General features: G+C 30.8%; 1 protein-coding gene across 1 annotated transcript; it reads right to left on the reverse strand.

Annotated features, from left to right (window-relative positions):
* Positions 1–1521: 1521 nt before the first annotated feature.
* LOC131634272 (SNW/SKI-interacting protein A) lies at positions 1522–3914 on the reverse strand. The gene is made up of 2 exons (XM_058904922.1): positions 3707–3914; positions 1522–3547 (listed from the first exon to the last, which is right to left on the reverse strand). The coding sequence occupies exon 2, from the start codon at positions 3541–3543 to the stop codon at positions 1702–1704; it is 1842 nt and encodes a 613-aa protein (XP_058760905.1). The 5' UTR covers positions 3544–3547; positions 3707–3914; the 3' UTR covers positions 1522–1701.
* Positions 3915–14838: the final 10924 nt, after the last annotated feature.

Consider the following 14838-nt stretch of genomic DNA (forward strand, 5'->3'; position numbering starts at 1 on the left):
CCTGTGCAAAGTAACCTATTAGATGAGTTCTGGAGAAGACATTCTTAAGAAATAGCAATAGTTTCTCCTAAAAATATTAGTCTGACCAGATATATATTATGCTTTCAAGTTACATGGTTTCAAACACTAAAATATAAATCCAAAGGAAGGCATTGAAAAACTGATAATATTCCTGGAAAACACGGAACTTGGTCAAACTAAAGACCCCTTTGCACCACAAAGAAATCAATTTAATTTGCAAATGATTAAAATTGAGTTCCAAAAAAATTTGATAATGTATTATTATATAACTGTGTTATGGAGATGGTCAAAAGGGCATTGAAAAACAATTCGTACAGTGATAATACAATGTTAATTATATTGCTCCGTGTTCACTTTTCCTGTTGTATGAGTATAACCAATTCATACCAGAGGTAAATAAATCAAGGAAATAAAGAAAAAACCTGAATAGAAGGAGTCCATCAACATAATGAAAACTCCGTCCAAGAGCGACATATATGACAGTCATTGCCCTGCCAAAAACAAATAAATTAGTAAATATCAACAATTTGAAGTTTACTGCATCACAAAAATAAATTCATAAAAGTGGTGCTGAATGTAAATGCTGACTTCAAGACACTACATAAGCCTGAAGAATATTGTTCAAATGCATCACTTGTCTAAGTTTCAGTAAATATGCAGAAAAAAACCATTGAAATCTAGTGACATTGTCCACTATCTTACTCTGAAGAATTTTGATTAGCCAGTTTCAATTTACTAAGTTGTGAAAATATTTTAACCATAACTGCTTGCATTGCATCAACTTATAAAGCCTTGTGAGTAATCATTAAAAACACCTTCAAAACAAAGAACTAAATGCAAGGGCATCTAAATCACATAAAAACATGCGTAAGTGCACTAAATGTACCGAGGAAAACAACACCAGCTGAATTCCCAGCTGCACAGTGCCTGCATATAACAAGATCAACCTTATTTCCAGAGCTATGCCCCTTCATTTCATTTCATCACTAACCATACTCTTCGAATAAATCTTAATAAAAAGGAGAGGTTATCGATTTTTAATATCACAAATTCTTTTCTTCATTGTTTTGTATTTGGTTTGAAAAGAATGAAAATGAACTAGTAATTTATGAGCACTCACTGCAATGAAAAAGGTCTTGTCTCCCAGTTCAGACAATTTCTCTTTCAATAACATAATTCACAGAGCAATAAGTAGCAAGCAAAAGCATTATCAAGTGTTGAAAATCTTGATGACAAATTTAAAGCTATCAATTACATTGCATTCTCTAAGAGAGAACCATCAGCTACCATAACATGAAAAAAGAAAGACTGGACAGCCCTTCCATTCTAGTCTCTAGATCTGAATCAAATACCAGTACCATAATCGGCAAACTACCAGTGATCCTTATCCTCATTAACAGCCATAACAGCTCTTTGATGGCATAAATAAAACAGCAATCGCACAAAGCAAATGTAGTATACTGTTATCAGGCATTAAAAAAAACTAGATAACTCAGTACATTTTAACAACAATAACATTGTATTTCACTCAATGTAACTCCATAGAAAGATAAATACCACAAAAAAGTTTCAAAACAAAATACAAGTACATTTCACCACCTACATGGTGATCCTTTCAGGAGGGTGATAAAGAGTAAATAACCTAAGCAAGATAACAATATTCCATTAGAACTGATCTGCTTAACGCCCTCTTTCAAATCCAATGCGAGTCCTGCCAGAACCTCCATCAGAACTATCTCGCATTGAAGATCCGGCACTAGCTCTCATTGTTCCTCCCCCGCCTACATTTTCCATGGCCTTCTTACCCTTCTTGACCTCAGTCAAGAACTGATCAAGACCAAATGGATCAGCTTCTTCACTCTCAAACTCGACTGGCCTATCCCTTGGACCCGCCCTTTCGGAAGCCCCTGTGAATCCTTTGTCAGGCTTAAAGCGATCAGTCTTCATAATCTTCTCCAGCTGCTCATTTGCACCTCCATAAGTTTCATCATCAACATCCTTCTTTGGCCTGTAAAGGGTGGAAAGTGTTGGCTGTGCAGTAAACAAACCTTTGTCATACACATTATACTGATCATCAGTGGCAAATCCAGAAGACATCCCTTTATCCTGGTTGAATAGCCTTTCATCATACATGACCTCTGTCCCTTGCTTAGTAGAAGCCAAACCAAGAGCAACTTTCTCACTTATATCACGATCCCTATCTCTAGTAATCTTGCTCTTCTTTCCCATGGCAGCATCCTTGGCCTCCAATCTTCTTTCCCTTTCCCTCTCCTTTCGCCTTTCCTCACGAATCTTCTCACGTTGCAGCCGTTCCTCCCTTTCATCTCTACTCTCCTTAGGAAAGTTCTTTTCCCTTTCCCTGTCCCTGTCCCTGTCTCTGTCCCTATGCTCATAATCAACTCTCATATCACCATCATCAACACCACTCTTATTCGAAGCAACAGGAACCGCAGCAGCCGCTGGAGGGGCCACACCAATTCTCTCTGATCGAGCTTTCTGAGCTAAAGCCCTCAGCTCCTGTTCCTTCCTTTCCTTCTCCTTCAAAAGCATTTCCTTCTGAACCTTAGATCTCATAGCAACAGCTTCTCTAGCCTTCTGCTCCGAGACATACAAAGCCTCAGAAAGCTTCGCAAAATTGTCATTAATTTGAACCTCTTGAAGTCCTCTCCCATCAGCAGCTAAACGCTTATCAAGAGGAATAGTGTAACCCTTAGGATTCTTCCAATTTGAAATACAAGGAGGTATCTTCCAGTCCTGCTGATCTTTCACAGTAACAGGGCGAGGAGGCGAATGCATCACCGGAACAGGTGGGGAACCCGAAGCCTTGGGAACACGCTTGTGCTTGAATTTCGGGGGCTCAAGTGGATCCACAGGCATCTCAACCATCCTTATAACCCTTTCCCTAGCACCGGAATTGAAAGCCGCATTCTGTTGCGATGGTTTATACTTTATATACTTAGCATCAGAATTATGTTTAGGAACATTTTTAGGCTGTGCCGCACTAAGCCTCACGTTAACAATCTTCTCAAGAGCAGCTTTCGTTTCCTGCATAGTTTCATCAATCTCCCGTTGAGCATCATCATTGTCAGCATCATCCATATCACTATCTCCATCATTTCTCAGAATCTTGGGTATCAAATCCTTATGCTGCGTGTAGACAATTTTCTTAGCATTCTCATTCTGTTTGACTATAGCATCATAAGCAACATTTCCATGAGCATCAACAGTGACCGGAAGAATCTTGGAGCCAGGCTTTGAAGACTTGTTCCTTCCCATATCCAGTGGATACTGTGCAACATGGATCTCCGGGAAAGCTCCACCTTCTCCGAAATCCTCCACCTTCCGAGGAACAAATCCAGATCGCTTCATATACGGTGGCACAACTTTGGGGTTGATAGCAGCGGATTTCTCCTCCTCCTCCGTTGCGGTGAATCGTTGCTTGAACCATGGATCGTTGCTGTGGTCGTAATAAGTTTTTGAGGATGATTTTGGTTCGGGAAGAAGCTCCTTCAGAGCCGCCATGGCTCTGCGACAAAAAACAAATTTCAAAATCAAAAACCTAATACAAAATTCGAACAAAAACGAATTTTTGAATCAAAAACCTAATTGCAAAATTGAAACAAAAACGAATTTCAAAATCAAAAACCTAATTGCAAAATTGAAACTCAGATTTATAAAATCTTACTTGTTGTTTTGATAGTTGTGATTCTTCCCTGCTGTTGGGTGAGGGCTTCGAGGGAACGCAGAGAAGAAAGGAACGAGACGGTGGCTGATGAGTGGAGAGGGAACGCAGTGCAAGCAATTGGTGCGATTAGGGTTTTTTTGTTTGAGAAGGTTTTTGTATTTTTTGTTTCAAATTATACTGAATTGATATTTTAGAGGCAGATTGGATTTTCTATCAGAAACTTTAATATAAGATTTTAATAGATTTATGACATAAATTTTTAAAATTTGAGATCATTCAACAAAATTTAATATTTGAAAAAAAAACTAATATAATATCAATATTTGGTGGATTTGCTAAATTCATAAATCATCATTTTTCATTTATTAAATTTATAAATTTTATCAGCGCTAAAAAATTAAGAAACACATTAAATTTATTGAATGTGTGCACTTGTCAAATACTAAACTGAGTTTTTTTAAATTTTAACTATATAAATGACCTATAACAATGATAAACATAGAATTGAGAATTATCAAAAATGATGCTAACGTTATGAAGTTCAAAAATTCAAGAAGCTTACTCGTTGGAGAAAGTCCAATGTTTTTTCAGGCACTTCCAGTTGCAATGTAATGATCTTAAAAGCTTTATGGGACCTTCCTGAAGTTAATTGAATGTTCAATTGGCTTTGAAGATGCTTGAATTCTTCTGTTCACTTCAATTTGCAGGTGACAAAAGCTGAAAATGGAGGATGGTGTTAGAGCTATTACAGATGCAATATTAAAGTTGCTACAACTTCTATGTGATATATGTGAGGTGTTTGAGTGATAAGATTGCAAGGAACTTGATTGGAATTTAAGATTCGCAAGTTTATGAAAAATGAAAAAATGCAGATTTCATGTGAGGTAGTGACTTTGAGATTTGTTGTTTGTTTGGTTTCAGGGGTAAGACCTTCTATTTATATGCAACTTTTCAGATTTGTGAGTGTAAGAATCAGCACAATTGGAGCTTCCAAGCTTAAGTTGACTATGTTTGCTTAAAGGTGAAGAAATCTTGAAAGTTAAGGTTCCAATGTGATCAAGCGAAATATGGAAGGAGGACCAAGTAACCAATTAACATGTTCCAATGGATTTGGCTCCTTGGAGATTTGGGATGACCCTTTGTATGATCTCTTACTGAATAAATAATAATTTCATGGAATATTAGGGGGGCTAAATAAGGCCGTCAAGAATAGAGAGTGGTAGCAGACAGTGCAAACGCAAAATTTCAGAACAAGGACAATATTTTATATCCAAAAATATAATTTAATTAAAAAATCCAACAAATAATTGTTTTTATATTCAAAACAAAATAAAATATATTTTACCCCAATAATGTTTGTGAAATATAATTTACACCCTCGTAATAAAAACAGTAATAAAATTATAAAAACAAAAACAAAAAAATACAATAAAAAAAGTTTAAAATTAAAAAAATATTAAAAATAAAAAAAAACACGTGGATTTAAAATATAATTAAAAATTAAAAAAAATATCACGTGAACTGCCACGTAAGCAAATTTGAAGATTCCATGCGACTTTGTCACTTGAGGGACTAAATCATGTAATCTTAACACTACAAATGGGGAATCTAATTTTTTTTACAGAGGTTAAAATCAAAACTCGCTAACATTACAGAGGAACTTTATATATTTAACCCTTCAAAATATCTTGTAAAAATGCATTTGAAATGTGAGTTTTTTCATACATTTCAAAAATACCAGTAAAAATGCATATTTTAAACAAAGAATCTAGTATAAAACTTAAATTGTTGGTAAAAACGCAGCTTACTAGTAAAAAATCAGTAGGCTCAAAATCTCCGATAAATCATGCAGATTTTAGAAAAATTCGAAAATGTTATCACTACTACAAAAAACACGTTTTACCTCAATCGTGAAATGCATTTAACCTCATATTATGAAACGAGGTAACAAAGGGCATAAAAAAAGTCGCTACTGATATATGCACATGGGTTCGAACCCTTGTAGCATCACTTGTATTATTTTCAAAACTAGCATATGTTATATCTCGATTTATCTAGAAAACCGAGAGATAATATTATCTCTCTTTTTTTATAAAAAAATATGTTACATCGATTAGCCAGAATATTACATTGTTAATACAATATATTAAAAAAATCAAATTCCCTAAAGATCTAGATAAAAATCAAATTCCCTAGAGATCGAGATGAAAATCAAATTCCCTTAAGATTAAGATTTTAGATCTTCGAATTAACAAATGTTGAGTGCAAGATAATTAAAATCAATATTCAAATTCGAATTAAAAAAAACGCTTAACAAAAAACCAAGGTGACTAATTTTTTTATTATATCATTTACACATAATATTAAAATAAATTATTTACAACAAATATTTGCTCTTATTTCTGAATATCTTCGATGATATCCATCTTTAGATAAGTTAAGCTAGCTCCATTCTTTATGTAAATTAAAGAAACAATGATTTTCTGCACTTGCAATATATCAAATGAGCAAAAATAGAACAGCAACAGCGTTAACACCATTATGTAAGATTAATTGTAAGGGCAAAAAAATGTTTTGTTTTAGATAGAAGAATATTGAAGATTTTTTCTGTCTTGCAATCCATCCCAAAGAATGACGCATGCGAGAATGAGACCACTTCATATAAGTAAGAATTAGCGTAAAATCTATTTAATGAGTGCTTTTATAGTAAAATTTGATTATTCTATCTCTCGATTACATCTAACACTGACAAGTAGAATCATTTAATTTACACTTATAAACAAATAAAAACATAAACTGCAATAGTTAGAATTCGAAGCGTGTCCTTATTTGTTTATCCTCTCTGTTATATTAAAAATCAAAGAAATATGTTTTTTTTTTTATAAAAATATAAATCATGATGCGCCTATGCATAATATCTCAATTTTTCTTTGATTGACATAAAAGTTTTATTATAAAATATATTATTTGTAGTAGCGTATAATATAAATATAAAATTGATTTATAATATGTAAGAGTAATATAGTAAAAATACTATAACGGAATGGATGTCAGGTAAGACTATGAGGGGGAAGAAAAAAAAGACGATTTTTTTATCCACCCCCTATCTTCTTAGGAACCCGCGGCAAAATTTCTTAAACGCCCCTATATTTCGAAAGTGCATCTCCGAATGTATTTTTTTTTGAAAAAAAGGGTTATTTCGGAAGTGCATATCCGAAGACACATTTTTTTTATAGAAAAAAATGTGACTTCAGAGATACACTTCCGAAGACATTTTTTTTTGGGAAACGAGTGTCTTCGGAGATGCATATCCGAAATATTTCAATTTTTGGTCTTGATATTTTTCGGATATGCATATCCGAAAAAACTCAATAATTATTTAAAGGGTCATGCTAACGAGTGTCCCAGGGGCACTGGTTAAGCATTCCAAATTAAGAAAATATTCTAGATTGAATGCATTGAATACACCTAATCTTCTTTAAAAAATTTAATTATTTATATTTTCAATGCATTTAATACATATATTTTAGGTAAAAACATATCTTTTTACTTTATTAACAATGCTCAACTTACCTTTTTAATCTCTTAACCAGTGCCCCTGGGGCACTCGTTGGCATTACCTTTATTTAAAAATTAAAATCAAGATAAATCAATACAATTAATAGTATAATTAATTGTATTAATTAAAATATATTATTAAATATATATCATTATAATTAAGATATAATAATAATATTAGTCTAATAAATATTTAAATCAACACCTTATTTATATATATAAAATTAAGAATAATAAAAAAAGATATTTATTTACTATTTATTTATTATTTTTTATGATACATAAAAAAATTATTTCTTAAACTAATTTTCAAAAATAATTTTATAGTTAAAAAATTCATTTTATAAACAAAATTTTCAAAATAATTTTTAACTTTAAAATTATTTTGAAAATTTTGAATTATTTTACTAACTTATATAAATGAAAAATATTCTTATTATATTTCATAATAAATTTTGAATTATATAAAATTAAATATATAATTTATTCACTAGATAAAATTAAGATAAAATCTTCTTGTAATTTTTTAAACTAAGTAAAAAATGATTTTTTTATCATAATTAATTATTAAAATAATTTTATAATTATGATTTTTATTTATTATTTTGAAAAACTATGTAATTCAAAATTTATATTAAAATTCAAAATTTATATTAAAATATAAATAAAGTAGTAAATAATTTTATTCTTACTTGATCTCTTTTATTTTAAATATCAACAGTATAATTATCATTATTATTATTATTCATAACTTATAAATTATATCAATTTTATGATATTTGAATTAATTAATTTCTTAAAAATTTTAATTTATTTAGATTTTTTCGGATATGCATATTCGAAAAAACCTCTGACCATTTTTTGGGTATTTTTAGATATGCATATCCGAATTAATGAAAATTCTAATTTTTTGGGGGTGTTTTTGGAGAAACATCTCCGAATTAATTAAAATATCAATTTTTTTTTGGTGTTTTCGGAGGTCTATAAACAAATTGTAAAAAAAAACTCAAATTAAAGAGAACTGAGGCCCACTATTTACTTCACCTAAGAGGCCCATTAACAATCTACACAAAAAATACACTACAAAATAAATTTTAAATTGAAATTGCTAATATAAAGTAAAAACTATAGCATAAAATTACAAAAGAAATGTTATGGTTAGTTAAATTAAAATGAAAATAAACCTCTCCACAAACATTATAAATATTGCTCTCGCAATTATTTAAGAGCGTATACACTTTTTAAAGCATCTCTAATGGTAGGATTTTTCAATGAGTTCTTCAACTAAACATCAATATAATAATTAAATATTGAATCAATTTGCCATGTCATAGTAGAGTTGCATTGCAATGCAACTAGTAAAAAATTGTGGTACCCAATCAAATTACTTTATGAGGTAAAGTTGTTTGAATTACATCAATAAAATAAATATTAAATAAATTATTTTGAGATGATATGGCTGGTGGAATCCATAAAGAACTCAAAAATGAGTTGCAACATTGGAGATGTCCTTAGTAAAAAACAGAACGATAATAGAAACATTTTACTGAAAAAAATGGGATACTTAGAGCAAAAAGAAGCTCAATAAAAGTGATATTTAAAGGATAACAACTTTTTTAATGTATGATTTACTACAATTTTTTATTTTTATATTTTATATTTACTCTATTATTTGTTTGATACTTTTTAATTTAGAGTGTTGTTTAATAATAAAAAACTTGTTACATTCCTTTATTTTTTAAAGATTAAAAGACTACCGTTATTTTATTTTATTTTCATGTAAGCATCAATATATAAAATATATAATTTATCCAAAATTGATTTATAGCACATTTTTTTGTAAAGAAAAAGAATAGTACTACGTAAACACTTTTATTTCCCTAAAACCATGCCAACATGCTCCAAAGAAGACATGAGAGGTGTTTACAAAACATATATTTCTGACTAAGATTGTTAATCAATGAACTTAACAAAAGAGAGAAAAGTTGGGTTCTTAAGTGCTGGAGTGGAGTCAGTGAGTCACAGTCCAACCAAGGGATATTCTTCCCCATAAAATCTAAGAACATCTAAAGACCCGTTTGTTTTGGCTTTTTTTTTAAATGATTTTTATAGTGTTACTAAATTTTGTGAAAAAAATTTTTACAAAGAAATTTTTTATAAAAGTTTCAAATGAAAATTTTGTTTGAATAGTTATTCTTAAAATGTGATTTTAGGTATTTCATCTATTTATGGGAAAAAAATTTGGATATCAAAATTTCAAAAAATCACTTAATTTTGAAGCTATTTCAAATAGATTTTCATAAAAATCATTTTTGAAATACAACTTTTTGAAAAAATTATGATTTTGACTAAACTTTGGTCTTCAATTATGTATGTTTATGTTATAGGATGTCAAATTATGTGTTTTATTTTAGAAAAAACGAATATAAAAATACTTGTAATATTTTGAAAAACGGTTTTAGAAAATCTATTTTCAAAAATACAAAGAAAAAATCCATTTTTTTAAAGCTGAAACAAACTGGCCCTTAATGGTGCTATTTATTTTTGGGTTTCCTTTGAGACCCATCAAGTTACATCATTTTATTTTGAAGCAATTCATTCAATTTTCTACTCTAATAATACAACTCTAAAAAAAATTATATTGGGTCCCATAATTTTATATTATAAATTAATATTTTATTATAATATTACACTTATATTCAATTTTATTCCATATTAGATCTCATAATATATATATATATATATATATATATATATATATATATATATATATATATATATATATATATATATATATATATATATATATTATATTTGAAGTAGAAATAGTCGAATACAAGTTGCATTGTGAAGCAATGGTTTCCCGCTGATAATTTTCTTTTCCATTTTCTAATACTACACTCAAAGTCCATGATGGCGAACTGTTACAAATAACTCTCGCTGGAGATGGCCTAAGGCATTTTATATGAGACTCACTCTTGAGATTCTCAAAATATTTTTGGATAAATTTAAAAATACATCTCTAATATACAAAATCATCTTCTTTTTTTATTTAAACTTTAGTTCAAAGTACATATTCGAATTCACTCAAAATTAATCTAGAATTCGTAGATGTATCTCCAAAATATCATTTGTCCTAATTGCAATCAATCAATAAAACACGATTTCAATTTCATCATATAAATGATATGTCCATTAAATATATATAAATTCTAATAAATTATATAAAAACAGATTTCTATAATAATTATGCATATTTAATTATTATAGAAATAATTATAAAAAATAATTATACAAATAATGAATATAGAAAATAATCATATAAATAATTAATATAGAAAATAATTATGCATATAATTATTATAGAAAATAATTTTTGACTAATATATAATTCACATATAACTCACAAATAAATTATATGCCCAAAATATATATATATATATATATATATATATATATATATATATATATATATATATATATATATATATATATATATATAGTTTCTTCATGTGGACATAAATGTTTTTAGAAAAAGAGCGCAAATGAACAAGCATCGTAGAAGTTCTTTGATCCAGCCTATAACTGAGCAAGATGTGTGGAAGGCTCTCACTCACATTGGAGATAACAAAGCTCCAGGTATGGACAGGTTCAGTTCTAAATTCTTCTAAACCATGTGGAGTATTACTAAGGATAACCTCATTGCAGCCATTAGAGAGTTCTTTGAGGAGCAATACATGTTTGCATCTGTGAACTGTGCAATTGTGACATTAATTTCGAAGACTAATGAGTCTAAGAAGGTTAAGGACATGAGGCCACTAGCTTGTTGCTCAACTGTTTACAAAATAATTTCTAAAATATTGATTGTAAGGCTCAACAAGGTAATAAATGTGGTTGTTAAAGATAATTGGACTGCCTTCTTGCCATGTACAGTTATCCATGTAAAAATATCATGGCTCATGAATTGATCAGAGGATACAACAAGAAAAATATTTCCCCCAGATGCGACATCCAGAAGCTTATAAATCGGTTGAGTGGGATGCATTGAAAAAGATTATGCAGTGAATGAACTTCTATAGGAAATTCATTAACTGGATCATGTTATGTGTTAAGTCTGTATCTTACAAGTATTCCATCAATGGGCAAGTTATGGAAGTGATGAAAGCTAGAAGAGGATTAAGACAAAGATATTCAATCTCCCCTCTCGTGTTTGTCTTAATCATGGAGTACATGAATCGTTGTTTGAAGAAGCTCAAGGATAGGCCTAACTATAATTCCACCCTAAATGTGCTAAGTTGTCCATTACTCATGTTGCTTTTGCAGATGATCTCATGTTGTTCAGCTGAGGTGACATTATCTTTGTGAGAATAATGATGGAAGAGTTTTGTAAATTCTCTGTAGTCACGGGTTTGAAGGCTCACCCTGCCAAGTGTAAAGTGTATTATGGAGGTGTGACAAGGGAGAAACAACAAGCAATCACTGCAGAAATTGGATTTACTCAAGGTAGTGTCCACTTTAAATACATAAGAGTTCCTTTATCAAGCAAGAAAGTCACTGAGCACCAATGTCGGCCACTTATTGAGAAGATGGTGAAGAGGATAAAACATATGACATCAAGACTTCTTATCGTTGCAGGTAGAGCACAACTTATTAGAAATTGTAATTTTGTTGAGGCAAATTTCTAGATGCAGCTGTAGCAACCTGCCTAAAAAATTAATGTTTAGAGTCGCCACCTATTCTACCAAGGCGAATAGGAAACCTATGCAATTAAGAGATCAGGGTAAGATACTATATTCAGGTCGAGGGAAGGTGTTAGGCACCCTCAACCCTTTCCTAAAGGCTAACATTCAAAGATAAAGGTTTATGGCAAGGTTTATAAAGAAAGGTGACAGAGAGTAATTATAAAGCTAATTATATTGACAGGATTAGAATTTAGAGGAAGGGGACTCGCCTTGGTTATCCAAGTGCCTACGTATCTCCTTATGGAGAATCAGAGTCAACGTAGTTCGAGGGAAGGGTTGTACGCCCTTTGAGTTAGTATGAGATTGTTTGAAGGCTTTTTGAATGGCCTATCGTAGTTTTGAATAAGGATGAAAATCCGTAGTTTGATTCGAAGTGTTTTGAATGTTTTAGGTTTGGGAAGTGTTTTAGGATTTGGGCGTACAATGATTTTTTTTATTTGTTACCATTAACCGCAATGATCGATAGATTCGATCACCATAGTTAAAAGATTAATGTATATTATTACCAATTTTAATTGATGGATTCAATTATCACTAATAATAAATAAGAATATTTTTTAGGAATTTTAGTTATTTAATTTTATCATTACCCCTCGTAATCGATTGATTCGATTAAAAACAATAATGATTAAAGGTGAGGAAAATAGGCTAATCATCGCAGCCAATAAAAATGGTTGAAACCCTTTAGCCAAATAAGTTTATTTTAATTTATATTTAATTAATTAAACAATTGATTATTATCCACCGCGATCAATTAATTTAATCGAAGCGAATAAAATTCTAAAATTGTTTGGCTAAAACCTAAGTTGGTTAGAAAACCCTAATTCTAATATTTTGGCCAATGACCAGTGGGATTGGGCAAACCCTAATGCTTGATAACCTATCTAGGATTTTGTGATTTATAATTAAAGTTGATTAAAATAATTAAGTCGAATAATCAGGAAGATAATCCTAAAGATCATTGTCTTAATCCTATTATAATCATAATCTTAATTGATATATATAATCTAAACAAAATAATAAAGATAGAAAATTATATATAAAACCTGGATTTTAATTCTGTAAGGTGAGCTATTGAAGGTGCATGGTACACCTCCAGTTTTGGTGCATCAGATCTGAAAGGAGGCAGATCTAACGGTTGTTGGCTGATGGTGCATCATGTGTCACGCATTGGAGGCACGCTGGATCTGTGAGGTTGCAAGTATTAAAATAAAATGTCTTACCTGGGGTTCGAACCCAGGTTTTCTGGTTACACAACATGCGCCTTGGCCATTTCAGCTGCGATAATCAACTGTTATAGTAGTGACGCAATAGTAATATGACATAAACAAATAGAGGAATTTGAATTAAAATAAGCCGCGCCCAGACTTGTTGCGTCTTCTTCCTCGTGTTTTTTTTCTGGAAATTAGAGATCTTTGGCAACGGTTTTGGTGTGGTGCCATAACCCTGTGAATTCGAATCTCATAAAACACAATGCATAAATAAATTCCGGAGACATAGATCGATTGGAAATTGCCCTCTGAATCCATTGGTGGTCACGGTTTGGGCTAATTTTCCCTGATTAAAGAACCCCCAATTTGAAGCTTGAATAACCTAGCCATGGTGGATTCTCTAATATGTAACCAAACTCAAATTAAACCATCCACAAAGCTTGCAAACCTTACTCTAAACACAAATATATAATCAAAATATGCTTAGGATGTATAAACTGCCGTAATCGAAAATAAAAGAATTTTGCAAACCGTAGGACTTCGTAGGATCGATTCAAGCAGCTCTGGCCAATGGTGATGATTTATTTAGCCTCAGAACATATCCAGGAACGTGTTGGAATCAATAGAATCCCTGGAATTGATCTCAATCCTTGAACCCAAAAATCAATTTTCCTTCACTTTTGAAGCTTTTATGTTAGTCTTGGAGGCATAGATTTTTCGTCCCGAAATCCCCCCTTGTCTTAGACATGTTATGATTATATATTAGAGCCAATTAGGTCAACAAAATTTGACTAAATCTTCTTGAATCAAAAATTGTAAAAATTGAAGAATTCTAATTTCTGAAGATTTCCAATTTTAGTCAATTTCAATTCAATTTTCTTTTCAATCTTTCCAATCCTAATTGTCACGAGATTTATATGAAATAGGATATATTTGATGATTGATTATGATTAGAAATTAAAACTAAATCATATCTTTCATATTTTCTTGATTTATTTGACTTAAACCACATTTTTAATAAATAAAAATTCACTAAAAATATAATAAAAGTCAAATAATCGTGGGCTTGAGTTTGGAGCTTCTTAATACTCTCATAAGCAAGTTTGGGTCATAATAAGATAGGCCCATTTGCAAAAATAATCATTTTGAACCATTTTTGTTTCACATATTTCCTTCAAAATCACCCAACTTTGACCAAGCATATCTCACTCAATTTTTAATCTATGAGGGAGTTCTAGGACTTTTTGGAAACCTCAAGAGATCCTCTATAAGCTACTTTGGAACATATTTTTCATTTGGAGCTTTTATCTTGATCATATCCTCTTTGACAAAAAATTGCTTTTGGAGGATGCCTGAAAATGACCTGTAATCTTTTGCACTGTATCTCTCAAATGAATCATTTCTAGCCCTGGCTTGTGAGAGACAAAGTTGTAGAGAATCCAATTTCCTTCAAAATAGGCTTTGAGTGGTGAATTTTTGATGTTCCATGTGAAAGTTATGCCCAGTCAAAGTTGGGTTGACTTTCTCCTAGAGAAACCCTAATTTGAACCTTTTTGTATTTGTTCATCTCTAAGTTTCTACTGATAAATCATGATCAAAATTTGATCAAATGATGGATATG

Source organism: Vicia villosa, linkage group LG1 (genome assembly GCF_029867415.1).
Source record: "Vicia villosa cultivar HV-30 ecotype Madison, WI linkage group LG1, Vvil1.0, whole genome shotgun sequence".
Taxonomy (NCBI): domain Eukaryota; kingdom Viridiplantae; phylum Streptophyta; class Magnoliopsida; order Fabales; family Fabaceae; genus Vicia; species Vicia villosa.

Coding starts and splice junctions, on each gene's coding strand:
- LOC131634272 (XM_058904922.1), bottom strand. CDS start 3,543: ATGGCGGCTCTGAAGGAGCTTCTTCCCGAACCAAAATCATCCTCAAAA.